This window comes from Peromyscus leucopus, chromosome 7, assembly GCF_004664715.2.
Source record: "Peromyscus leucopus breed LL Stock chromosome 7, UCI_PerLeu_2.1, whole genome shotgun sequence".
Lineage (NCBI taxonomy): Eukaryota > Metazoa > Chordata > Mammalia > Rodentia > Cricetidae > Peromyscus > Peromyscus leucopus.
In genome coordinates this window covers 117,936,427-117,963,978 of record NC_051069.1, presented here as the reverse complement: position 1 = coordinate 117,963,978, position 27,552 = coordinate 117,936,427, and the positions used below count along the sequence as shown (strand labels likewise).

The 27,552-nt window shown below is 49.4% G+C and overlaps 1 protein-coding gene across 3 annotated transcripts in view; it reads left to right on the top strand.

Annotated features, from left to right (window-relative positions):
• The window catches only part of Zfyve28 (zinc finger FYVE-type containing 28), a 99,726-nt gene that overhangs the window by 24,444 nt on the left and 47,730 nt on the right, over positions 1-27,552 (top strand). For all 3 annotated transcript variants that reach the window (XR_003734640.2, XR_003734641.2, XM_028870784.2), the window contains exon 2: positions 22,455-22,595. Coding sequence is in view for 1 of the 3 variants with exons in the window: in XM_028870784.2 (XP_028726617.1) it covers positions 22,455-22,595 (141 nt within the window). In the remaining 2 variants the exon portion in view is untranslated. The remainder of the gene's footprint in view (positions 1-22,454; positions 22,596-27,552) is intronic.

Here is a 27,552-nt window from a genome sequence, read left to right as displayed (position 1 = left end):
TCTTCCCAGAGTTCTCCTCTTGTTTATTCTCTCTGCCTGCCACCTCTGCCTATCCTTTCTCCTGCCTCACTATTGGCCATTCAGCTCTTTATTAGACCAATCAGGTGTTTTAGATGGGCAAAGTAACACAGCTTCACAGAGTTAAACAAATGCAACAGAAAAGAATGCAACACATCTTTGCATCGTTAAACAAATGTTCCACAAGATCAATAAATGTAACTCATCTTAAAATAATATTCCATAACACATGTGTGTCTATGTGCATGCATGTGAGTGCAGATGCCCACAGAGTCCAGAAATGTCAAATCTAGCTGAGGCCAGAGTTATAGGTTGTTGTTGGAGTGGGTGCCAGGCCTCTGCAAGAGCAGTATTCACTTAACTGGCTCCCACAATTGATTCTTTTTTTTGGTTTTTTCGAGACAGGGTTTCTTTGTGTAGCTTTGCGCCTTTCCTGGAACTCACTTGGTAGACCAGGCTGGCCTCGAACTCACAGAGATCCTCCTGGCTCTGCCTCCCAAGTGCTGGGATTAAAGGCATGTGCCACCACTGTCCTGCAACGATTGATTCTTATAGTGAGGCTGCACATGGTGGCATTTCCTTAACTGGGAAGCAAAGAGGAAGGTAGATGTTAGGATCCCACAGTTCCTTCTAGGGAATATCCCAATGATCTGAATACCTCTCACGAAGCCCTGCCTCCTGAAGATTCCACCACCTCCTAGTAGGACCATCCTGGAGACTAAGTCTTTAACACTTGGGTGCTTGGAGGACACTTAGCATCCATACCACAGCTCTGTTAGACTTAAGTGCCAGTGTGCAGGCTGGCCAGCTGTGGAGAGGTAATAAGCTCTGTTCCACTCTGGCAAGTGCCCTCGGTCACAATTCCACCCCTAGGAATTTATTCTAAGGAAATGGCCATGCAGGTGTGAGAGGACATGGGAGAAGTTGCTCAATGCTGTTTTGTTCACAAACCTTTGAAAGCTGCATTAGTGGTGTGGTTAAAAAATTAATTATGATGACTAAGTTAGTAAAGTAATCCCTTACGCAAGCCTGAGATCTGAGTCTTACCCCAGCACCCACATTAAAAAATGGAACAGACAGACTGCCTGCAACTGTGGCGTGAGCGTAGTTCCAGCACTGGGGAGGCAGAGAGAAGCTAAAACCTAGTGCCCACTGCTCAGCTACTCTAGCCTGCGTGGTGATCCCAGGTTCAGTGAGATATCCTCTGGGGGCGGGAGGTAGAGAATGGGGCTGGAGAGATGGCTCAGCAGTTAAGAGCACATGCTGCTCTTCCAGAGGAGCTGAGTTCAGTTTCCAGTATCCACGTCAGTTACAGACTCGGAATTACCTGTAACTCCAGCTCCAGGGGATCCAACACTTCTGGCCTTCTCAGATATCTGCAGACACATGTACCCAATTAGAGGCGTGCACACATACAGATAATTAAAAAAAATAAATAAAGTGGAGACTGAGTGAAGAAGGTGCCTGATGTTACTCTACACACACACACACACACACACACACACACACACACACACATATTCACCTGCATACATATGTGCACACATAGAAATGCACATACACGCAGTTTCAACATTGCTATGGACCGAATCTTCACGCAGCTAAAGTATTCATGCAGTCCAGAGAGCTGGTGAAATACAGCGTGTGCCGTGTGATTTAGAGAGCGTGCATGCACCTCCACACCGGAAAATGATGCTTCACCTTGTGCCTTTAGATGCACATTTTTTTCTCCTGTCGCAGTGCTTGTGAATAATCCTGAGTTTCTTGTATTTTAAAAAAATATTTTGTGCCAATCACATACTACTTGTGTAGAAATAGGAGCATTTTTCACTTCTTCCATCACAGGCGTTGTCTTCAGAGCCGGTGAGGAGTCTGCTCTGTGGGGCCAGTGGCAGAGGTGTTGCTCCTGGCTAGTGCAAGCTTGGGAGCAGAGCTGTGCTCTCTGTGAGGGCAGCAGGCAAAAGTAGCCACCTCCTCACGCTGAGTCTCTTCATTCCCTCCTCCTGTTCTGGCCTCTCCACGTCCTCCGGTTGGTCAGTCGGTCAGTCACCCCCGCAAAGGCCACGTCATCAGCTTTCCCCTGCTGCTCAGATCCGCTTCTGTTGTGAGGAAAGAGTGATGGCATGGGGCGTGTTTCTGGGGACCCTGCAGATGAGGTGGGGTGCTCTGTGGGTCCCCGTGGGGCTAGTCAAAGCCAATCAGGCTTCCCTGGAGAGTTTTGTGTATGGCTGTCCAGGTTGGGCCTTTGGAAACTCTATTTTACTGTTTGTTCCATGCCCTGGGCTGAAACGACTCAATTTTATAATAAACAGGTGAAGTCAGGACAGATTCCCTACCCCAGGTGGGGTTCTAGGACCTGATCCCACCTCCATCCTTTCTTGAAAAGCCAGGTTTCTGTTTTGACTCTTTTCAGGGTAGGGTTTTTCTGTGTAGGCCAGAGAACGATGAACAATAGCTGTGCTTTTGGTTTCTAATTAATGAGTTTATTAAGTATAGTCAGCCTTAGTAAAAAAGTAAATAGTGAGCAGATAGAAAAAAATACTCTCCCAGCGGGTGTTCACAACCTCCAGCAGAGATGAGTGCTGTAGGGCTGACAGAGTCAACAAAGTCACACCGTCAAATCAGGGTCTTAAATCATACAGCAGAAGCTGACTGGGGAAGCCCTGTGGAGAACCCAGGGAGGAGTGGAGTGTCCCCTTGGGCGAGGCTTCAGAGCAGAGCAGATAGCAGCCATGTAACACCATTGAGTTGTGCTTAAAGTCACCCACCAGAGAGGACTGGGAAAGCCTTGGACAGTCAGCTGGCGTCCCCACTGAAAGTCCCAGGCAAAGCAGAGCTTCTGTCTGTGAGCAAACTTCCGGCTTCTCTTCCCCCCAGCCGGCGTTTGTGTATCGTGGGATAAACGATATTAGCATCTGTTGGGAGGTTGCTTTCCGCTGTTCTCAAGCCCACAGTCTTTTCCCTCGGTCTGTTTTCCTGTTCGACGCCCCACCTCCCACCCCTGCCTGCTGCTACAGATTCGGGGGCCAGCAGGACTGGATGTCTGGGGAACTTTGAGAGGGAAGCGCTTGGGTCTGAGGTGGCGGTGGGAGGGGACCCAGCTCCCACAGCCAGCTTCTCAATGAGCTCCAACAGCACAGGGCAGTTTACTAATAGAAGGCACATGAGAGAGCCGAAGCTTGGCAGGTCTTGCACTGGGGAGAGGGAGACAGCGCTGGGCCTGGGTCTCCTTTGCCTTGGCAGAATTTTTAAAAAGTCATAAAGTTCATTTACTCTTCCCTTTTCTGTTGAGTTTTTTCTTTTTCTTTCCCCAAGCTCCCTGTGCTGCTGTTCCTGAAGCCCCCTGCCATTTTGGGGAGCTTAACTCAGAGGCTTCCCAGATGATTCAAATTCATTTCTGCTCCCGAACTGTTTGTGAGTTGTGTCCTGACCCTGGCTACACAGAGCTCTTGTTCCTTCTCCTGACAGGGTGGTCATTGCACCTGACTCTATCTGCAGGGTCTAGAAGCTCTCAGACACCGTAAAAACTGCTTTCCTTTTCTCAGACAGAAGGGATTCTTTCCAGAAGGTTCCTGGTCAGCAGTGGGACCTGGTTTCCTGAGAGTTTCTCTGAAATGCTGAGGGAAGGGGACTCTTGGGAACGGACCTTTTAACAGTCTTGGCAGCTGTCCCCCACTTCATGTGGGACCCAACTCTTAGTGCTCCATCTGCTGTGCACCCCCTCTCCCCAAAATTGCTCTGTCATTTAAGACGCACTTGTTGCTCTTTCAGAGACCCAAGTTCAGTTCCCAGCACCACATACAGAAACACACAATACATAGAATTAAAAACATACAAATAAATTCTTTTAAAAAATGCTCTTTTGTGGATGTAAACCATGGCTACCACCCTGACATCTCTCTTCCCAAAAATCCTTCCATGGGGATGGCAGGCCTGGAGGAGGTGATGCTGGTGTTGAGGGTTACCCCTCTGATGGTGCCTAGCTAAAGCACGGGGAGGTGCAGCTTTGCCTCGGAGTCTGTTCACACTGCTGGAGCCTGGCAGCATCCACGCCGCTGAGAACACTTCTGCTGAAGCCTCACTGAGGAATGATAGTTTACCAAGACTTATCTCTGGTTGTTGTTGCTCGATTGTCTGCTAATACGTATTACAGTAACTCAGTCTGGAAGACGTAGCGGTCATGAGAGCCTTTGAAAAAAATTAATTCCATTTAAATTTGTGTTGCAGAGAAGTTTGATGGATGATCAATAAAATGCTTTTAAGCATAAAAATACAATTCCTGAGTGAGATTTGGTAGTACACACCTTTGATCCCAGCACTCAGAGGCAGAGGCAGGTGGATCTCTGTGAGTTCGAGGCCAGCCTGGTCTCCAAAGCGAGTTCCAGGAAAGGCACAAAGCTACACAGAGAAACCCTGTCTCGAAAAACCAAAAAAACAAACAAACAAACAAAAAACCAAACAATCAAAAACCAAAAATACAGTTCTTAAGGATAACACGACATGGGAAGAGAAATGGAAAGGAGAATTCCAGAAGGCAGAGGAGCTGAGTCTATCTGCATCTGGAGACCTCTGTTCTTTCACTGATGAGGGGTTGTCAGGCAGGATAGAGGCCATTTGAGGGCATTAGTGATAGGTCAAGTCTTGTTTGTGCGCATGTGTATGCGAAACAGTGGCTCCCTGTATAGCTCAGGCTAGTCTCAAACTCACTATGTGGTCAAGGTTGGCCTCAGACTCCAAATCCTTCTGCCTTCATCTGCTGAACACTGGTGTGTGATGGGTTAGTTCTGACGCCAAGTCTCAGCAGTGTGAATCCCCCAGAGATCACAGCCTCTGCAATTTTGGAACTCTAATTGAACGTTTTGGCTGCCAGTGTGAGTTTTCCTGATTCTCCCCAAAAAAGAGGGCTTCAGGTTTGATGTTGGCATGGGGGGGACAGTGTTTCCTCTTAGAAGGCAAAGTGCCCCTGCAGTTCTCAGCTGCCCTCTGGGCCTGGGCAGCACCTTGGATTCTTGGTCTTGCTTTCATTGGCAGGTGAGGAGGATGTAATCCCTCCCTGCATTGCTGTCCTGGCCTCTGAAGACAGACTTTTCTTGAGTCACCGTGTGGGAGGTGGGAACCAAATCAGGTCCTCTGCAAGAGCAGCCAGTGTGTGTAACCACTGGATCATTGCTCCAGTCCAGCAACCACACTTGGGTGAGCAATACACAGATTCTGGTATTAGGTGAGTGCCACACAGTGATCTCTCAGGTGGCCAACGCACTGCCTTTCTCAGGTGGACACCACACAGCTGATCTTCGGTAATTCCCTTGGTTCTGCTTGATCATGTGACTGTTCAGCAAAAACATTTGCCATGCTGACAGGCGTCCTTGGAGATCCTGTGCCCTCGATGGCCTCATTCTTCTCACAGTCCAAGTGTCTCTGGGGACTGGCTATGTATGACTCAGAACCTCCCACTGTCCCTCCACATACTCCTCTAGGCACCCACGGAGTGACCCCTAGCTATCTCCTGCTCCATGATTGTCATGTAGACAGCAGTAAGACCAAGCTGCTGACTCGGTGCTGTTTCTGGGGTCACTCAGTCCTGGGGGGCTGCTTTCCCTAGGCTGTAGCAGCCACCAGCTGTGAGCCTAACAGCCCAGTCTTCTTCCTGTCACCCAATAGGCCCGGCTCCTTACGCCTGAGGGTTTGGTGACTGCCAGTGGTGGGCCCTCCATGCACCATTTCCATTGCATGTTGACGACCAAAGCACGGACTAGATAAACCGTGCTCTTCTCTTTTGCCTCTCCACTTCCCTTCTCTTTTTTGAGACAGGATTTCTCCTGGAACTCGCTCTGTAGACCAGGCTGGCCTTGAACTCAAAGATCCCCCTGCCTCTGGCTCCTGAGTGCTGGGATTATAGGCATGCGCCATGGTGCCCTGTTCTTTTCATTTTCTGGTTAGCTCAGCATGGCTTCAGGCTTGCTGTGTAGCAGAGGATGACCTTGAACTCCTGATGCTCCTTTCCAAGTGCTGAGATTATAGGTGCTCACCACCATGCCTGCTCCTAAATTAACCCTTCCCAGTTGGGCTTTAGCCTTTAAGGAGACCTCTGTCTAGTTTTATCTGTCTGGTCTTAGGGGTGACAGCATATACTCTCAACCCAGGTGGGGACAGTTGTACCTCTAGGAGAGTTCCAGGTGGGTTAGGCAGACTCACCTCAGTTCTTGGTCCCACACCTGGTGGCATCTGTGTTATGGTTTGAATGTGAAATGTACCCCATAGGTTCATGTGTTGTGGAACCTTTAAGCTATAGGGCCAACTGAAGGACATTGCTGGCCAGCATCATTGGCGATTATAGCCCAGCCCTATGGGAATGATCTGCAAAGATGTAAACAAGTAGCCCTATTCCTGCCACCATGCCTTTTCCACCATGAAGCTGGACTTCCCTGAATTCTATCTATCATGAATTTGTTACAGTTACAAGAAAAGTAACTAATACAGTCCCCAAGAGCGATATTGAGTGGGTCTTCTTTAGTTAGATTTAGTTATTAAAGTCTTTTGTACTTTAAAATTCAGTTGCTAAAACTGGGCATGGTGGTGCACACCTTTAATACCAGCATTCCGGAGACAGAGGGAGGCAGATCTCTGAGTTCGAGGCTAGCCTGGTCTAATGAGTGAGTTCCAGGACAGCCAGGACTACTCATAAAACCCTGTCTTGAAAACAAACTAGCAAACAAAAGAAAAAAGAAAAGAAAAGAAAATTCAGTTGTTGTATTAATTGCTTGTCTGTTGCTGCCACAAACTATCTGACAGAATCAACTTAAAGAAGGCAGGGCTTGTTTTGTCTCACAGTCTGTTAGGGCAGCGGGAGTATAGGGCATCCGATCATGAAGGAGAGACGGAGAGAACACAGGCACAGTGGAACCCCAGCCCACGGAATCATGCCATCCATATTTAAGGTAGAGCTTCCTCTCATAATTAACCTAATCTAGAAAAGCCCCCACAGGTGTGCCCAGAGGTCTGTTTCCATGGGGATTTTAAATCGCGTTAAGGTGGCAATCAAGATGAAGGTTCAGCAGGTGAGATAGTTCAGTGGCAAAGGATCTGAGGCGCAAGCCCTGACTTCAGTTCCTGGATCCCACGGTGGAAGGACACTGACTCTCGACAGCAGTTCTCCGACGGCCACACGCTGCTAGGCATGCACATGCGCACACAGTAATAATCATAGTTAGGGACCAGTGAAAAGGCTAGAGGCAGAGGTGCTTGCATGCAGGTCTGATGACCTGAGTTTGATTCTCAGGTCCCACAAGGTGGCAGGAGAGAACACACTCTGACAGTTGTCCTCTGACCTCTACGGTTGCTGTGGCACGTGGATGTCTGCATTCATACACATACATAGGCATGAAATATGTAGTAAATAAAAAGATTAACCTTCACAACTTTTTTCTTACAATTACGTTATATTCCCCCCCATTTCTGTATATGTGTGTTATGCATGTATGTATGCGTGTTTGCATGTGTGTGGACACACATGTGTTGGTGTATTACACATGTGGTTCTGGAGATTCAGAGTCTGGTTCTCATGCTTACATAACAGGGGCTTTAATCACTGGACTCTTCCTGACCCATGTTGTATTTTCTGAGTGTAAGTCCTCTGAGCATGTCTGGCAAATCCGTACATAGTCTGTGGCTTGGCTTTTCATATCTTAACAGAATTTTCAGAACAACAGACCCTTTAAGATGATAAAGTCCCATTTGCTGATATTTTTTTCCTCCTTTGTATAAAGTTCAAGGTTCTCTATGTGAGCTAAGACATCTTTTGTGAGATAGAGGCAGGCAGTTTTCTGAGTTCAAGGCCAGCCTAATCTATAAAGCAAGTTCCAGAACACCTAGGGCTACATAGAGGACCCTGTCTCAAAAAAACAAAACACAACAGCAACAACAACAACAAAAAACAAAAAAAAAGGAAAGAGAAGAAATTTTTCCAAAGTCAATTGTAGTGCCACACACATTGAATCGCCAAATTCCAGAGGCAAAGCAGGCAGATCTCTGTGCCTGGTCTACATAGTGAGTTACACCTAGAGCTACGTAATGAAACCTTGCCTCAAAATAGATAGATAGATAGATAGATAGATAGATAGATAGATAGATAGATGATGGATGGATAGATAAATAGATGGATGGATAATAGATAGATGGATGGATGGATGGATGGATGGATGGATGGATGGATAGATAGATAGATAGATAGATAGACAGACAGATAGATAGAGTCTCTGCCAGGCTCAGAGGTGGGTAGAGAAGAAGAACTTGTCCTGTGGCTTCAAGTGGGGAAGAAATGGGGTCATGGAAAGAAGTAATCTCAGGGATGCCTGAGAATGCAGAGCAGCACCCAGATGCACAGACCTGCCGCCTCCTAGCCCTTCTGTCTGCAGATGGTGGAGGCAGCCCTCAGGTTCACATAGCAACCCATGCCTGCCTCCTCTGCAGTCTTCTTTCATAGTATGGTTGTTGTTCAAATTATCAAATAAATTGACTAAAACTTAGAGGCACCTGGCTTCAGCTGATGCGGTCATAATGGGAGATAATCTAGAATCCACAGCAACAGCAACAACTAAAAGGATCCAGGCATGGTAGTGTGTGCTAGAGAGGTAGAGACAGGAAGGCCCCGGAGCTCATGGCCACAAGAACTAGCCTACTCGATGAGTTTCAGGCCCGGGACAGACTCTAGGGATCATCCTGTCTCTACTCCTGGCCCTGGGATTACAGGGGCACACCATCCATCACTCCTGGCCCTGGGATTACAGGGGCACACCATCACTCCTGGCACTGGGATTACAGGGGCACACCATCACTCCTGGCACTGGGATTACAGGGGCACACCATCACTCCTGGCCCTGGGATTACAGGGGCATACCATCACTCCTGGCCCTGGGATTACAGGGGCATACCATCACTCCTGGCCCTGGGATTACAGGGGCACACCATCACTCCTGGCACTGGGATTACAGGGGCACACCATCACTCCTGGCACCGGGATTACAGGGGCACACCATCCATCACTCCTGGCCCTGGGATTATAGGGGCACACTGTCACTCCTGGCTTTTCTGTAGGTGCTGCACATCTGAACTCAGGTACCCAGGTTTGCTCAGCGAGCACCTTACCAGCCGAGACATCCCCACGCCTCCCCGCTTCCTTGTCTTTCTTATAAAACAGTAATGCCACTCTGGGCTCCCACACATAACCTCACTTAACCCTAGTTACCTCTCAAAGACTTTTTCCTTCAAATGCCACTAAGGTACTACTTGGGGGAGTTGTGTCCAACCTGGGGAACTCTGGCAGTGGACGACATTCAGACAATGACATGCTACATTGTACAAAAAACCTTTAAAGAAGCTAGGCCCACAAGTCACATACTGTATGACTTCATTTATACTCCTGCCCAGAACAGGCCGTCTACAGACAGCCTGGGGATAAGGAGGGCGACTGCCAGGTTTTGTGTGTTTGTGTGTGTGCTTTCTTTAGGGTAAGGAAGACATTCTGTAACTAGGTCACGATAACTGTTGCACAGTCTAGGAATATGCTGGACCTGGCTGAACTGCAAGATCTAACTGGAAGAATTTTCAGCATGTAAGGTACATCTTTTTTTTGTTATTGTTTTTGATTTTTCAAGACAGGGTTTCTCTGTGTAGCCCTGACTGTCCTGTAACTCCCTCTGTAGACCAGGCTGGCCTCGAACTCACAGAGATCTGCCTGACTGCCTCCTGGGCATGGAACATCTTAATAAGCTGTTTGACAAAGCAGATTTCTTTCTTCAGGGAATTGGCTGCAGGGTTTGCAGCCCTAGCCTGTTAGATTGGCATCCACTGAGTGGCCTAGGGGAGTTGTTGCAGAGGATGGACCCCTGGGATGTGGTAACCACCCTGTTTTCTAAGTCCATTATCTTGCTTAAGATGACATCCTCTGCTAAACTGCCTTAACCCTCTCTGCCTCAGCCAGTGAGGCCACTATAAGTGCTGGCTTCTGGAGATATGCCCTTGAATCCCCTTGAATTCTGTTTTCTCTGGACAGCAGCATGACCCAGGCAAGGTCATCCCAGGACCGTGTTCCTTCAGTATGGGGTAGGCCTCTTCTAATCTACTGTATCCTAGGCCTGTGGAACTCCTAGGCCAAGAGTCTGGGCAGTCATAGGCAGCTGGGCCTGAGCCCACAGAGCAAACACCAGGGTGCCTAGGCTGGCTACTAAACCCAGCTTCAGTAATCCACTTGTCTCGGGTTGCAGGCTTGCATGGCAAGCACGTTTACCCATTAGCTGTCTGCACTGTCCCATAAAATGCACTTTAAAGTGTCTTTTAATCTATTGAAGTTAAAAAAATATGATCTCCCCCAGTTTCTACACCCACCTGCCAGGCAGGCCGTTCCATTTACTGACATTCTCCCTTCATGGTCTCTCACTGCCTGGAGTCTTTCAGTGAGTGGTTCCTTGGCTTCTTTCCAATCCCATGGCAGCTGCTATGTTGAACTATCTGCAGTTAGAGTATGAACAGCATTTGATTGGGAGTTCATTAGGAAATTAGTTTTTCCTTTGAAAACCCTTTGCTTAGCCAGGCTCAGCGATGCACAACTGTAGTATCAGTTACTTGGGAAGCCGAGACAGGAGAATCACTTATTTGAGCCTAGGAGTTTTAAGTTCATCCTGGCCAATACAGCAAGCTCCTATCCCTAAAAAACAAAACAAAATATAAGAGGATGAAAAGAACCAACTTTTCTAAATGGTCTGTGGCGGCTTGCAGAGAACGTGTCACAGCCAGGCTGGTATCATCACTTGTGTTGCTGCTGCAAGGGCCTTGCTTGCCCAGTGGCTCTCTGGCATAGGGGATATCCTGATAGAAGAGGGCTGTTCATCGTCATGTGACCAGTCCACTCTGCAGGGCTCGGATCTTCTCCAGAGCATCTCCCCTCACAATGGGTTCTGTTTCCATGTCATAGAGTGGATTTGAGGTTACAAAGGGGTCCTTTGTTCACTGGCAAGGTGGAGGCCAGTGCACTTGGAACTGGACCTTCTGTAGTTTTCTCTTGACCACTGAGCTCTGCTGAGTACTGCTGTCCTTGAGTAATTAGCGGCTGTGTGAAGGCTTTCACACACTGTCATGGTCTTCTGAGCTGGAAAAGGAGCATTGTGTGGAGAGACAGTGGGTACAGGGGATTATTCTTTTTGGGATATCCAAACTAGACCTAAAATTTTAATTTACCAGATTGCCAAGGAACCTGAGAGGTATAGCCTGGCCTTCAGGGAGGCCTATATGCAGTTATGCATAAACCATTTCTCATAAAACATCCCGTTGGGCAGCACTTACTATAAAAGTTTTTCAGACAGAGTGGGGTTCTGGCCCTCAAAATTTATGGTGAATCTCTCAGGTGTAGATAAGGTTTCACAACTCTCACTGGCCAGAATTCTTCATTCTCACCTCTTTCTGATGTGGCATCTTTTGGGCGGCTGTCCCTGTCTGGTCCACCTTCAGCTGGTGTGTTGGGCAGGGGCTGTGCTGGGGCTGTCCGTTTACTCTCAAGTGAAGTTGTGTGATCTCTTGGTTAAGTTTCTGTTGTGCTCAGCTGAGGACACCCCCACACACACACACACACCTTGTGTGGAGTAGAGGGGAGCCTTGTCCTCAATCTTGTGGACCACAGGGCCAGAAGCAAACACACATAGCTTCTCTTCTGTGTCTTGCCTTTCTGGAATTCAATCAACAGTGGGCTCATCTGAGGTCCCCTTGTGTTGGATAGCTCAGTAACCCAGAGTCCAGCTGAGACTATAGCTGGAGGGCCCACTGAGCACACTAGAACCAAGGCCGAGCAGCCATTGCTGGTCATCTTTGAGCCTGAGGAGGGAGAGCTGTGTCCCCACCCAAGGGTCACTTGTCCCCAGGTCAGGTCCAGTGTTCAAAGCTCTGAAAGGCCAGAGATTGCAGATGCTGAGTGGCCCAGAAGCAGAGATGGGGGAATCTGTGAGACAGGACCGACCTGGGAGCCACCAGGCAGCATTCAGACCTTACACAGATGGGAAGTCTGTGAGGTGACAGCCTAGATTGCTGTGTGAGGGTAAAGAGGCCTCAAGTTCCTGCATGCACCCCGAGGCCCTGCTGCAGGTGTGGGGCATGTGACATGAGGCGGCATGTGGACATGAGGCGGCATGTGGACATGAGGCGGCATGTGGACATGAGGCGGCATGTGGACATGAGGCGGCATGTGGACATGAGGTGGCATGTGACATGAGGCGGCATGTGGACATGAGGCAGACCCACCTAGCTACTTCCTTGCTTGTCCTTCTGGAATATCTGTTTGATTGACAGGTTACAGCCTTTCTTCTTTCCTGTATGACTCCAAGGAAAGGAATTAACACCAACTCCTCACCAACTTCATGTCGTTAAAAGGTGGTGGCCTCCAGTCACTAGCTGTGAGACTCCCAGCTGCCCTCCGCTCTCCTCCCACTTCTGCTGAGGGCCACCCCAGTCTCCCCCTTCCCTGCCTTTGCAGATCCTAGGAGTTTTGAGACTACTTTTCTGTTACCTGGATGCTCTGTCCCAGTTGTTACCCTGCCTCCTGCATTCCTGGAGCATCCCTTGGGCCTCCCTATCCAGGGTTGTGCTGTTGCAGTGGGCAGGTGGAGAGGATAGCTTGGCCCTTCCTGGGCCAATTGGTGTACCCAGAGGACAGGTGTTTTCTCATGTCTGCGTGGCTCCCACCTTCACTCTTGAGAGGATGCTGATGCTACTTTGCATTTCATCCTTCATGTAGCCCCAGCCCCAGCCATCCCTGGTCCAGGTCAATGCTGCCTTGTGGGGGTGGGGCCCTTTCCTGAGGGAAGGCTGTATAGTATTTGGCTCCTTATCCTGGTCAACTGTATGGCTGTCATCCTTATGCACACTAATGAGGACACTAGGGACTGTACATGCAATTTACTGGACATTCATAATGCCTGTCACAGCACTGCAGCGTCACTTAGCAGGGGATGAACCATGGAGGAAGTGTTTGGGATTGGAGCTTGGAGCCCAGCTGGTCCCTTCAGGGTCCAGGCTGCAGATTCTTCCCTCCGTCTGTTGTCCCTTTAATCACATTATTGAAATGGTTTATTTCGATTTTACCACAGTAATGGTGTTTGCTAATGTGAACAAAACCAAAAGTGTCAGCTTGTCCTTCAGAGAGTGCTGTGAAAGGATTTGAGAGGTACTGTGACCTAGGGACAGACAGGGCTCCCAGTGGCCCCATACCTCTGAGGATAGGCCAGCTATGAATCCAGGTCAGGCTGGAGGCATGTGTGGGATGCTGACATATCTAGGTACTTGTTGGGGAATATTATTTTAAGGTGTGTTACTTTTGTTGATATTGCATTTGTTTAACTCTATGAAGCTGTGTTATTGTGCCTGTATAAAACATCTGAGGGTCTAATAAAGAATTGAACGGCCAGTAGTGGTACAGGAGAGAGAAACAGGCAGGGCTGGTAGGCAGTGAAAATATATAGGAGAAACCTGGGAGAAAGTAAAGGGAAGCAGCCAGAGGAGGAGGAGGACCCCAAAGACCAGCCACCCAGCTACACAGCAAGCCATGGAGTAAGAGTAAGATTTACAGAAGTAAGAGAATGGGAAAAGCCCAGAGGCAAAAAGTAGATGGGATAAGTTCAAATTAAGGAAAGCTGGCAAGAAACAAGCCAAGCAAGGCTGGGCATTTATAATTAAGAATAAGCCTCTCCTCTGTGTGTGATTTATTTGGGAGCTGGGTGGCGAGCCCCCCAAAAGACCAAAGAGTCAAAAAAGTAAAACCAAACATCAACAGGTACTTGTGCGGATGGATGAGTGGGGCCAGGGTACCCTAGGAGGGTCTAGGTCAGTGTTTGGAGGCAATGAACAGTCCCATCCATGGAGGCCTGTTGCTGACAGCTGCATGTGGCCTGAGCAGTCGCTGGGTCAGGTAGTTGCTATGGTGAGCAGCTGCATTAAGGTACCTCCAGAGGCCTTTCTTGGTTTTCTGCAATGCTTTTGGATTTGGGGGAGTGGAGCACGAAGCCTAGGGCTTTACTGAGACCTGGTCCAAGAGAGACCAGGGCCCAGGATGGCATTGTGGTTGACCGTCCCTTCATTGACCTTCCTAATCTCTTAAAGTCCGTGTACGACCACTGCGTAGGGATGTGCCAAGACTGGAAGGTAACATTCTGGGGTTTCACATCCTGAACGCTGGGCCAGTGAGTGGCACTTAGCTGGTTATGTGACAGGGGTCCATCTTGGAAATTGGCATTCAGATCCCAGCTGACATTCTGAGGACAACTGCTTGGGGAAGAACCTCCTAGGCTTTGTTCCACTCATCGACTGACCTGGAGCAGGAATTGTCCTCTCTGATCCACCAGGCTGCCTGCTCTACCATCTGTGCAGGTCACATGTCCGGCTACCTGCCTGCCTGTTATTCTCCTACCTGGAGCCTGACCAAGACCATGAGGTTGCTGACCAGAGCGACAAGGCATCATTTAATGCCCTCTGACTGCAGAGTTCATGTCATATTTAGGAAGCAAGAGTGTAAACAGGGTCTCGCCCTGGCGCTGGTCTACCCTCTCCTTCCACCAGAGAGGCCTGAGGGGCCTCACTATGGCCCTGAGCAGGATTTGAGCCTCCTACTCTCTATAATGCAATCCAGGCCATTTGTTACTTTCATGAGCTCCAATCTCCCTGCCTGGACTGCTGCACTGAGGTTCCACGCAGGAAGTGATTCCTCTGGAGTGGCTCATGGTCTCCACAGATGGTTCAGGTGCCGTGATCTCTAATTCTGTCCCAGCCCAGCCAGAAGTCTCGGAACTATAGGGAAACACTTCAGAGTACCCATGGCTGATCAAAGGGCCCTGTGGGTAGGGCCCAAGCTCACACCATGTGTATATCCACACTGACAGCTACACTCATCAGAGACCAGGCATTTGAGTGAACAAATAGTACTATCAACTTCTTGGAGTTAGTGTTGCATTGGTCCATTTCGTATTGTGACTTAAACTTGTAATTGCTCAGTATATCTATGTGTCTTCTGCCTTTCTCTTTGTGGGTGTGATGTATGTGTGTGCGTGCGCGCATGATTACAGGCACATTTACATCACAGGGAGATCAGAGGACAACCTCAGATAGCAGTCCTTGCTGTCCACCTTGTTTGTGTCCGGGTCTCCTCTTGGTTGTTTGCCACTGCGCGCACCAGCCTGGCTGGCCTGTGAGCTTCAGAGGTTGTTCCTGTCTCCACCTCTGTCTTGCCACAGGAGCCCTGGGATTACATACGTGTGCCATCATGCCTGGCTTTTCAGTGTGGATTCTAGGGACCTGAACTCAGGTCCTTATGTTTGCACAGAACTTTGTCTAGAGTCATCTGCCCAGCCTTCAAAGAATTGTTTTAAAATAAAATTTCTTTATGATTAATTCATGAGTAAATGTTAATTTGTGTACCTGTTTTTTTGTTTTGTTTTGTTTTTTGAGACAGGGTTTCTCTGTGTAGCTTTGGAGCCTATCCTGGAACTCACTCTGTTGCCCAGGCTGGCTTTGAACTCACAGAGATCCACCTGCCTCCGTCTCCCAAGTGCTGGGATTAAAGGCGTGCGCCACTACCGCCCGGCTTGTATACCTGTTTTATGCACTTATGTACCCAGGGTGATCTGAAGATTTGTTGGGAAAGGGGTCCCAGTGAAAAAAGCCTAAGACCTGTTCTAACTTTTCTTCCTTCTTTCAAGTGTGAGTTTCCTCCAAAATGGAGTGGCTGAGACAGTATTGAACAGTATTGTTCTAAAGGTACTCCTAAGTAGTGTGAATTCTTATTTGTTAGAGCACAAACAAAATAACACCACACTCCTACCTACAGTTAACGTATGATTTTTACAATGTCCCAGTGTAATTTCACACTTCTCAAAGAGTGCTCTTCCTACTTACAGCAATCCCTTTGTTGTACACATTTTCTTTTGGGACATCAAAACACTTAACATCAGCCTGGCGGTGGCCATTTGTTCCACGGCCTTCTCTGCCACCTTCCTGCCTCAGGCCTGCGGGCCAGCCTGCATGGGGCCAGTGTCCCCCAGGCTGGTGTAGCACTGAGTGGTGACTTGGTGAGGTGGCTGTTTGGGCCCTACTCTGCATACTTACAATGAGAGACTTAGTAACCAGAATTTTCTGTTGGATCCTGTTAATCAGGACAAATCAGGAATCTCATTGGTTTTGTGAATTCATTTCCTGGGACCCCTGCCTGGAGCTTTCCGCTTGCACAGCACCTGGGCCCTTGCATAGGCATGACTGACACAGTCATTAAGACCCCATCCTGCTCCCACACTTTGGCCTGTGAGGAGACACAGAAGAACTTGGGTTCTTTGGTCTGAAGTAGCAGTCCTGAGGGGGCTGACGCTCCCTCTCACTCCATCGGCAGCTGGAATTTTAAAACAGCACAGGCCTTTTATGTTTTTGTAGAATTTTCTGAACTCTCTTAATTTCTTCTGCTCAAGGTATATGTGCCTGCTTCAAGGTGTGTACATTGTGTGTGTATGTATATGTGTGTATATGTCCATTCATGTGTGCACATGTACATTGTATGTGTATGTATACGTGTGTATGTGTCCATTCATGTGTGTGCATGTGCATTGTGTGTGTATGTATACATGTGTATATGTCCATTCATGTGTGTGCATGTGCATTGTGTGTGTATGTATACATGTGTATGTGTCCATTCATGTGTGCACATTTACATGTGTTCATAGAGCCCTCCTACGACTTACTGGTCTAGACGTTGTACATCTGGTTTTCAGGGCTTTGATTTGTAGAAATCAAAGCCAGCTGAGAGCAAACGAGGTTATGTGTGCACCAGTGTCAAGTCTGCAGCAGCTGAATGGCCTCTGGCCCCTCACAGGTGAGGCAGAGTGGGGTGTGATAATGCTTGGATTTATGGTTAGGGAGACACTTAGTGCCAGCCTAGTCCTGTGGGGTTTGAGGTTGGACGTTTTGTTTGGGTTCCCCAACCTGTCTGGAGCTGTGGGTCTTCAGCCATAGACACCCTGGCTATTTCCCTCCACATCAGAGAGGACTGCCAGTGGCGTCAAAGTTCTCTTGTCTGTCTGTCTCTCTCTGTGTGTGTACTCTCTCGCGCGCGTGTGTACAGGATTCCATATTTCCACAGAGGCACCGGCATTCTTGCTAAGCTTGGTAGGAAGGGTTCTTGGTGGGTTGATCCCGATTGCTCAGCCAGGCTCTAAAACAACTTAGCCATGCCATATATCATTGTCACCTTCCACCTTGTCAGTGAGCCCCTCTTCCTGGCATTTGTCCTCTGAGAAAGCATACAGATCGGCCCAAACATGGCCCCTTGCTGTGCTGGAACAAAGTGAGAGTTGTGTGGGTACTGCACATCCAGGAGCCATCTCTCCAGTGACCCAGCAGCACACTGTACTGAGGCTGCCATTAGGTAGTGGACTCAGTGTAGGGTGTCCACCTGCAGGTGTAGATGCACGAGCCTCAGAACCTTGGCCTTTTGAGAGTAAGAGACATCGAGGAATTCTGGATGCTGGTGATGGGATGTTTGTCATGAGTGTGCTGTGTCAGAAATATAAGCAAACTCATTTGTATCTTCTACAGTATCAGAACTTAGTAACCAACAGTAAACTCACAAGGTAGGACAGTTTTGTTGGCTGCAGTTTTCCGAGTAGTCCTTTCTTTAGTAGCTGGCTCAGGCAAACACAGGTTCTTTCGTATGCCTATAAATATGTTCATATGTGCATGGAGGTCAGAGGTTGATGCCAGATGTCTTCCTTACTTGCTCTCCACTGTGTTTTTTTGAGACAGAGTCTCTCATTGAACCTTGAGCTTATGGATTTGACTAGACTGTTTGGCCAGTGAGCCCCTGGGGACTCCCTGTATCTGCCTCCGAGTCTTTAGATTACAGGTGCGGGCATGTGCGTGTGCTTGTGCGCGTGTTGCAGAAGTCTAAGTAGGGGTCAGATAACTAGCCCTGTAGGGTCTGCTGGAGATGCTGATGCTATTAATCAGGCTTGCTTCTGAGTCACAGGGATTGCTGACTTCTGGTAGTTGGTTGCCTGGTGAGCGAGCGATTTAATGCTGGGTAGATGGGAAGGTGGGAGGATTCATGAAGGGATGTGGACTGGGTAAGGTGATCCAGGGGTGGGATAGGCCATGAGCCTGGCTGAGGAGTCACGACAGTGATACCAGCTCAGCGAGAAGATCTGGTGCTGGGCAGAGTGGCACAGCAGTTTCCACCCTTGAGGCTGCAGACCACAGACAGGCCTGAGAGGATCAGTGCATCTGGTGTGGAAGCCTGGGAGTACAGTTGCCTCTGATTCTACTGTGGATACTTGCCCCGGGGGTAGGCAATGCGTAGCTGCTCCCCTAAACATTCACTGACTGATGGAGCAGGTGACATCCCTCCTCTATCTTACACTAGAACTCTGTCTGGCCCCAGGAAGCATCCACGGTAAAGTGGGGTGAGCAGGGACAAGTGATATGGAAGAGTCTCTCCAAAAGACGTTGAAGTTGTTCTGGTGGAGGCCTTCACGTTTCTCTTTGTTGCCCTAATGCTGGGCCTCAGCATTATCCTGGCTACTGAGTGGAATCTTCCTTTGCTACAACACAGACATGGACCTGCTTGAGGGATGAGGTCCTAGACTGACTGCCCTTCGCCCCAGCCTCTACCCTAAAGCCACATGAAGATTCCAAGACAGAGAATGTGTTCCACTCTAGTCACAATGGAGAATAAGGGGCAGAGGGTGGGCCTTGACTCCAGCAGGAATATGCTTTAGAACGACAGCAAGTGTGGGCCGTCTGCTTTAGGTCCTCCCCAGACGGGACAGTTAACTCACACATTTGTGCATACATATATGCATGCACATATCAATAGAAATGCACGCATATATACACATATGCACAATGCATGCACACACAGGTCACGTGCACACTTACCCATGTGCACATGGGTATTTGTTGGCTTTTGCAGAGCACAGAGAAGAGGGAGTAGGTGGGCCAAGGAGACCACATGTAGCCCTCTGGCTACTCTTTGAGGCTGGATTCATTCCTTAGTCATGGGTTGGTTGCAGCCTGGGAGCCTATAACAGATGGGGGCTTTCCTGACAACCCTAGGCCATTGTCAGCTTCTCTGCACCTTGTTTGTGCCAAGCCTGAGGTCAGCTCGTGTAGTGAGAATTTTAGTGCTGGGATGAGTCCCATCTGAGCTGCCCTTGGGGCTGAGCCAGATACAGTCCTCCGCCACACTCCCTTGTGCAGTATAAATTTTGCTTCTCGGAAGTGACATTATCCAGCTCCTCAAATTTATTAGCACCTGGCCTGGTTGCTGAGATGGATAGTGCTGGTTGGTTGCAAGCAACAACGGGCTGAAGGGACACAGGGAGGCTGTTCGCCAAGTGCACGCTTAATTGCACAAAGGGCTTTCGAACGTTTGGCTCTGAGAGGCGCTCGCTCGGCCTCAGTGGGGTATCCACTCTGTGACTGCTGCTACTGTGCCCTGCCTTCCCCACTCCCGTACTCATCCTGCTGGGGAGCTTGCGGGTCTGAGGTCAGAGGGGAACTATGGTTCTGTTGACCCGGGTGACCACCCTGAGCTGGGTGACAGGTAAAGCGGGCCTTACCATTGGTGAGTGTCCAGCACATGTATTGGGTGGCCAGTAGCTTATCCCTGCTCTGAGGAGCCAGGTCCCTTCCAGGAGAAGTGAGTAACAGAAGGAAGCTGTTTCTCTCAGTTGGGAAATAGGTGTGCCTAGGGCTGTGCCTTCTTCCTTGGGGAATGTCAGGAGGCCCTGGCACCTAGGAGGGGGAGCTAGTGACACCACAAGGCAGCCTGGGGTCCTAGGGGCTGTGTCAGAATGTGTGACTTGACAGCTTTGGCCTTGCAGAGTCATGGCCACGTAGAGGAGAAGACGGACAGGGCCTGGAGTTAGTCGGAACTGTGCTGTGGGAAGAGAGGACTAAACATGTCTCTCGTCTCCCTCATGTCTTTTTTCTCTGGGTAGCCCTCGATGTCCTAGAACTGTAGATCAGGCTGGCCTTGAACTCAGAGATCCACTTGCCCCTGCCTCCTGAGTCCTGGGATTAAAGGCCTGTGCCACCATGCCCAGCCCACCCTGTCTTTTTAAAAAGTTATTTTAAACTTATTTCATTTGTACATGCATGTGGAGGCCAGAGGACAAACTTGTGGGATTTGGGTCTTTACTTCTGTGATGTTCGTCCAGGGACTCAAACCCTGGTTGTTGGCTTTATGTGCTAGCCATCTCAGTTGTGTGTGTGCATGTGAGCTTGTACACATGGGTTAGTGTTTGTGAATGTGGGTGGGTGTGCCATGATACACATGTGTAGGTCAGAGGACAACCTTGGGCATTAGTCCTTGTGCCTGATCCTTTTTAAGACGTGGTCTCTCTGTTGTTATTCTGTGTGCAGGCTAGCTGGCCTATGAGCTCGCTCAGTCATCAACTTCTAGAGCCTCTCTTCTCTCCACCTCTTATCTTGTCGCAGGAGTGCTGGGGTTATGGACATGTGCTGCCGTGTCTGGGCTTAGGTGGCAAGACCTTAGGCTCTGAAGATCTGAACTCAAGTCATTATGCTTGCGTGGCAGACCTTTACCTACTGAGACATCTCCCAGACCTCAACTATAAGTCTTGATCTTATCTCATCACAGTCTCTGCTGTGTCCTAGCCCACGTGGTTGTGGCAGCAGCTTGAGAAGTCAGTCCAGGTGTGGAGGGGAAGCTAGCCAGCACTGGGTGCAGGGGTGGCACCAGGGGCCTTTCTCTCTCCACCTGTAGGACGTCATCACCCATGGAAAGGGGAGGGTACTGCATCTGCATCTAGACCAGGTCAAGCAGCGTCTGGGAGTTTCCTTTCAGCCCTCTGCAGAATGTCTTGGGAAGGTTTGATACCCAACTTGGCCAGGCACTGTAACTGGCTGTGAGGTGCTAATGCAAATTCTGAGTGGTGTCTCTAGGAGTTCAAGCCCTGTGAGGGGCCGCTAGGCCACAGCTGGGGTTCCTCTTCCCTTCCCAGTGTCTTTGGCTGGTTGGGGGGTTCAGGGCTGGTGTGATGATGGTCCTCTAGTTCAAGAAAAGCCTCCCTGAGGCCTGGCCATGCAAAGCGAAAGGGAAGGGATGGGGGAGGGGGACACCAAGGGAAAGGAGAGGAAACTACAAATAATGGCCAGAAGTTGCTTTACGTTTAACACACTGTGGTGTAAACACAGCCACATGCGTGGGTGGGAGAGAGCGGGCCAGGTGTCACTTTTGCGCTGTGTGTGCATGTGTGCACACATGTGAGCAGCATTACAGCAAATACGGGTTGGTCCCTTTGGGTTCATTTCACTCATTGGGTCTTTTTTCCTTCTGATACTAGAGGTTGAACCAGAGCCTTGTGCATGCAAAGCACATGTTCTGCCTCGGAGCTATAGATCCTCAACCCTCTCCCATGTCTTTCTCTTGTAGTCATGAGCATCCTTTACCAAAACATGCTGGGCTTCACCACTTTTCTTCATCTCTCTGAATTCTGGAGTGTGGGGTCTAAGGGAAGGAAGGAGTCCTCCATACCTCGGAGCACAGGGAACCATTGTGCAAAGGCCCAGAGTGGTGGCTTTGCTGTGTGTGTGTAGAAAGAGAAGCCAGCCAGTGGGGCAGAGAGACCGTGGGCACGCATCGGGCCTGACGGAGGAGACAGGGAGCCTGGGTTCTGCTCCGAGTTCAGCTGGTGCAAGACCAGAACACCCGGGAGTTCAGTGGAAGGGAGGCCTCCGCCGAGGAGACTACTGTTCCCCGGTGTTACAGAAATGGGGCCGAGAGGGCAGAGAACGGAGGACCGGCCACAAGCTCTGCCAGTCAGTCTTATTTCAGCGTAGGGAAATTATTGTCTTATTCTGGGCCACTTTCTTCAGTGGCTGTCTTCATCATTTCTGTTTAGTGATTTAAGTTCTGTTAAGTGATTTAAACACTTTTCTTGAACAAAGTCTCATTACATAATTCAGGCTCATATCAAATACACAATCCTCCTGCCTCACTCAGCCTCCCTAGTGCTGGGTAGCAGGTGTGTGTGCACCAGGCCTGACTTATATAATTTTTTCCTCCTGAGATGTTTTCTGTCACCCCAGGGCCCTGGGCCTATCTTTTCCTCTCATCTGGGATTCTTAGGAGAATAGGATAATAATCGTGGAGGGTGAGCTAAGTGGGCACAGCCCCGGTGGCCTGGCTTTTGCTCTCTCTGGCTGTAGTCCTAAAGGTTCTTACATAGAAATTTGATGAGCTGGCTACTGCTTGGGGTGGAAGAGTTCAGATTAGGGACTCGGCCCTGGGGGTCATCCCAGTGGCATCCTGCCCTGTAGGAACAAGGTTACCAGGTACTGTGTCTCCTCCAGCAGTTACCACTTCCTCACGCTCCTGGCACCTCTCTCTCCTGCAGAGGTCAGACCCACAGCTGCTGGCCCAGTTCTACTACGCCGATGAGGAGCTGAACCAGGTGGCTGCAGAACTGGACAGCCTGGATGGGCGGAAGGAACCCCAGCGCTGCACGCTGCTTGTCAGCCAGTTCCGCTCCTGCCAGGTGAGCGGGCAGGTGGGGGCATCGGGGTGTGTGTCTTTATCCTGGGGAGGGGGGGCGGACTTGGGGGGAGATTCTTTCGCGGGTAAGTGTAACCAAGGATGGATGCTGTGACCTGTCCTTGGTAAGCGTGTGTCTTGCTACCTGATCACACTCTGTAGGGATGTGATCAGGGCCCTGGAGATAGTGAAGGAGCTAGACCCCAGAGGAGTGTACTCTTGGGCAGGATGATCAGTGGGGGCTAGGTTGCAAGTGCTAACTGTACAGGACACTTTGGAAGAGCCGCCGCCGCCGAGGGCCTGAGTGAGGTAGGGAGCAGCTGGCTTGGGAAGGGAGGTACTTGCTCTGGCTGCTCTGGGTAATGTGTGCAGAGCTAGTGGGGGACGAGACTGCACTCGGCTGCTGACTCATGGCGCTGTGAGCTTTTGCTGCATAATTCAGAGACAGCCCTGGAAGCTGCTACTAAAAATACCTTGCCAGCAGCATTTTCTTCCACTGCAGCAAATGTTCACGAGGCGTTTCCAGCAGGGGCAAAGTTTTGTCAAGTGACAAGCACGGTCTTTCGAAAAGTTCAGGAACCTTCTTTGTGTGTTTTGCCTATGCCTTCTTGCTGGGTCCTCTGTTCTGGGAGGTGGGGCTGGTGCATGCTCCCTCAACAGAGAGCCAACCCTTTACTGGACCTCAGGGCCTTTCTGCATGTGGTCTCCACAAAGTCGCCAAGGTGATCACACTCCAGGCTGCCTCCAGGCGGTCATTCCCTCCTCATGTTCTTGTCTGTGGCCTGTTCCCACGGAGCTCCAGTGTAGGGCCCTGTCTGCGTCATGATCTTTGGACTCTGTAGCTCTGAGCTGTTGAACACAGCCTCCACCCACCATGTGTCTGTTTGGATGTTCCAATAGATGCCCTAGGCTCCTTCAGGGCCAGCCTCTCTGCTTCCGGGAGCTCCTGCTAGAAACAGCTCCTGAGAGGGCAACAGTCACTAGGGAGCCACCTGCAAAGGTGAGCAGCTCCACAGGAGAGATGATCAGAGGGGCTGAAGGCTCCTCCTCCCTGCTCCTGTCTGTTGGGAAGGGGGACAGGTGTGTTCACTTTGGGAGATGGCTGTGGCCACCTTAATGGCTCACCCTGAGTTAGGTGTATATTGATGTCAGTGACAAAGTATTATTTTAGGTAGGCTGGGGAAAGGGATTCCAAGCTGGTGGTCCCTTCTTAGGTCAAGGGTCAGGGCTCATCACAGTGAGTCTTATACTGTGAGAAGGGTCTGAGGAAAACACTTAGGTCTAGGCTGTGTCTTAAGGACACACGTCTCTCCTCTTCTTGGCCCCTCTATGGCCATGCTATCTGTGTTCACTCAGTTTCTCCCCTGCCCAATCCAGACGTGTACCACAGTGCTTCCCAGCCCAACTAGGACCTGTTAGCTGGCTGAGGCCCAGCCATCATTGCAGCTGGGGTCTCCAGTTCCCATCCTCGGCACCTCATGCAAGTTCTGCCCATGAACCCAGAATTCCATGTTTCTTCATGGTGTTCCAACTGGCACTGTTTTGTCGAGTTTAGTCTGGGTGCTTGGTGTGCTGCTCTGTAGGGAGCTCTTGTGACCTGAGGCCTTCCCGAGGGAATGCAGGTCACTCTGCGCTGTTCTTCCTGCTCTCTGACCTCCATTCTTACAAGGTCCCTCGCCACTCCTGACAGTAGAAACAGGACTCTGCCCTACCAGATGGGTGTGCTCAGCTCAGTGGTTCTAATGCTTCCTGAAGACGGTGTCAGAATTCAGGTGAGTGCTGCCTGTACCTGTGATGTTGATGATAAAGGAGGCAGCGGGCTGGGGAGATGGCTCAGTGGTTAAGAGCACAGACTGCTCTTCCAGGACCTTGGTTCAATTCCCAGCACTCACATGGCAGCTTACAGCTGTCTGTAACTCCAGTTCCAGGGGATCTGACACCCTTATACATACAGACATACATGCAGGCAAAAACACCAATGCACATGAAATAAAAATTAAAAACTGCCGGGCGGTGGTGGCGCACGCCTTTAATCCCAGCACTCGGGAGGCACAGCCAGGCGGATCTCTGTGAGTTCGAGGCCAGCCTGGGCTACCAAGTGAGCTCCAGGAAAGGCGCAAAGCTACGCAGAGAAACCCTGTCTCCAAAAACCAAAAAAAAAAACCCAAAAAAACAAAAACAAACAAAAAACACTGGCCTGATAAAGGAGGCAGGTGTAACGTGTGAAGAGTGCTCAGGGTAACATCTAGACATGGCCTGAGCAGGGCACTCCTGTCTCTGTGGAGTTGGAAAATGCTACCATGCTACCATCCTAGACTGCTAGTGAGCTTGCCAACCCATAAGCCTCTGCACCCCATCTGTCCTTTGGTTTTATGGAGGTTTCATGCACAGCTGTGGTTGAGGCCTTCTCCTCCCCTCAGAGTTTGAGGATAAAGTTGAAAAATCTAGGCCTGTGCCCTATAGTGGCTGGTTCCATCTTGAAGCTTCTCAGAGCTGGCTGCCTGCCATCTCATTAACAGGCAAAGACTATTTATTACCTCTGAGACTGCAAGGGTTTTAGGAATTGTATATCAGGAAACTGAAAGAAGAACACACACACACACACACACACACACACACACACACACACGCATTATAGTTTTGAGCTGGGGGGCGGGATCTGTCTATGTTGCTTAAGCTGGCCTTGAACTCTTGAGATGAAGAGATACTTCTGCCTCAGCAAGTAGCTGGACTGTACCTGGTTCCCAGATGCATTTCATGGATCATTTTCTAATTCACTTACTACTTTTGACATTGTTCTTTTAGAGTCTACTACTAGATATTGTATAAATGTTTTCTGCAAAAAAAGTTTTGTGCTTCTTTTTTCAAAAGATTTATTTTTATTAGATCGTGTGTATGCATGTGTAACTGTGTGTGGGCATGTGTAAAGGAGTACAGGTGCCTGTGCAGCCCAGGAGAAGGTGGCAGATCCCCCTGGAGCTGGAGCTCCAGGCAACTGTGAGCTGCCTCGTGAGGGTGCAGAGACTTGAACTCGGTTTCTCTGTAAGAGCAGTCTGTACTCTTAACTTCTGAGCCATCTCTTCACCCCCACCTTTCTACTTCTCTCTTCATTAGCTGCCTTCATTTTGTATTGTATGCTGTGCCCTGTTCCCTGAGACCTTCCTGGAGTTCCAGTCCAGTGCTCGGCATACATGATGAACAGACATGTTCTTATCTTTGGAGAGACACTGGTCAGTCCTTTATCATCAGGCATGTGAACTGTAGGATTTCTGCAGACCCCCTTTATCATGCCAAGGAAGTCGCCTTCTATTTATAGCTTGCTGAGGGCTCTTATCAGGAATGGATGTTGGAGTTTTGTCAAATACTTTCTTTGTGACTATTGGGATAATCAAGTTTCTTATTATGTTAAACAATATTAAATACTTTTACATAGTAAATACTGACTGTTTCCATTATTATTCTTGCCATTGCCCGGCATCAGCTGCAGGAAGGTGCTGTGAGGGCAGAGCTCTGTCTGTAACATCCACTAGTTCACCCCAGTACCTAGCCCATAGGGAGCATTCAGTTTTTACCTCTTTCTTTTCCTTTCCTTTCTTCCTCTTCATGTGGTTTTTGCGATGGAGTTTTTTTTTTTTTTTTTTTTTTTTTTGTTTTGTTTTGTTTTGTTTTGTTTTGTTTTGTTTTGTTTTTTCAAGACAGGGTTTCTCTGTGTAGCTTTGCGCCATTCCTGGATCTCAATCTGTAGACCAGGCTGGCCTCGAACTCACAGAGATCCTCCTGCCTCTGCCTCCCAAGTGCTGGGATTAAAGGCGAGCGCCACCACCGCCTGGCTGTGATGGAGTCTTGCTTAGTCAGGTTGGGCTTGAACTCATAATCCTCTCGTCTCAGCCCCATATGTATAGCTGTGCACCACCACGTCCGCTGTTTTCTTCTTTAATAATCTGCCTTATCCATCATTTACTTTCTGATAATAATCAGGGCATCATCACACAAATGATGGAAAGCTGTGTCAAACTGCTCAAAGTTTGAATACCATGCCCGTACATACACTCGGGTTTCTTACCGTTTCTGTATCTAGAGGAGGGAGGGAAACTGTGGTTGGTATGTAAAATAAATAAATAAAAATAATAAAAGAAGAAATTTCTCCTCCATGTCAGCATAAATTGTGTAGTCGTGTGAGTATCTGTAGGCTGTGTACCGATGTCTTCTCTCCTGCGCACTGTGTCTCCTCCTTCAGAGTGTGTTGGTAGAGCTTTGTCAGTTTTATTCATCATTTCAACTGAACTGTGTTTGGCTTTGTTGATTTTCTCTTTCACAGGACTCTTTACCTCTTAACACGCGTCATCATTAACATGCGTGAGTGCGTGCATGCATTTGTGTGCGTGTGCGTGCGTGTGCGTGCGTGCGTGCGTGCGTGCGTGCGTGCGTGCGTGTGTGTGTGTGTGTGTGTGTGTGTGTGTGTGTGTAGAGAGAATACACCTCTCCCTAATGACTTACTCCTCTGGTGAGGCTCTACTCCTTGATTTGCACAACTTCCCCAAATAGCTCTCCAGGGCTGGGAGCCCAGCGGGAGATCTCTCACATTCAACCCTTCACACTTAGCTCCTCAGAGGGTGTGTCTTGTGTTTAAAGGTGTTAGGCGGAGCAGAGCTGTGTGAGCGGTGTTAGCCCGGGTCACCCTCTCTTCACCATGGTGAGACAGGGTGCTCCCTGTTGCTCTGAGGTGTCAGAGATCTCCGCCAGCACAGTGAGAGCTCACTGCTCACAAGCTTGTATTGTTAGGTGGGTGCTGAACCCCTGTGGGGTACCTCCCGTCAGCATCCCTCTCTTTGTGTGTCTCTTTCCTCTGCTGCTCTGCCCTTGAGATTCCAGCTGCCTTGGTCCCACTGGCTGCTGTCTCCCTGTGCTGTATAGGGCATGCCTTGTTATCGTCTGTCTCAGGGTCACTGCCCATCCCCATC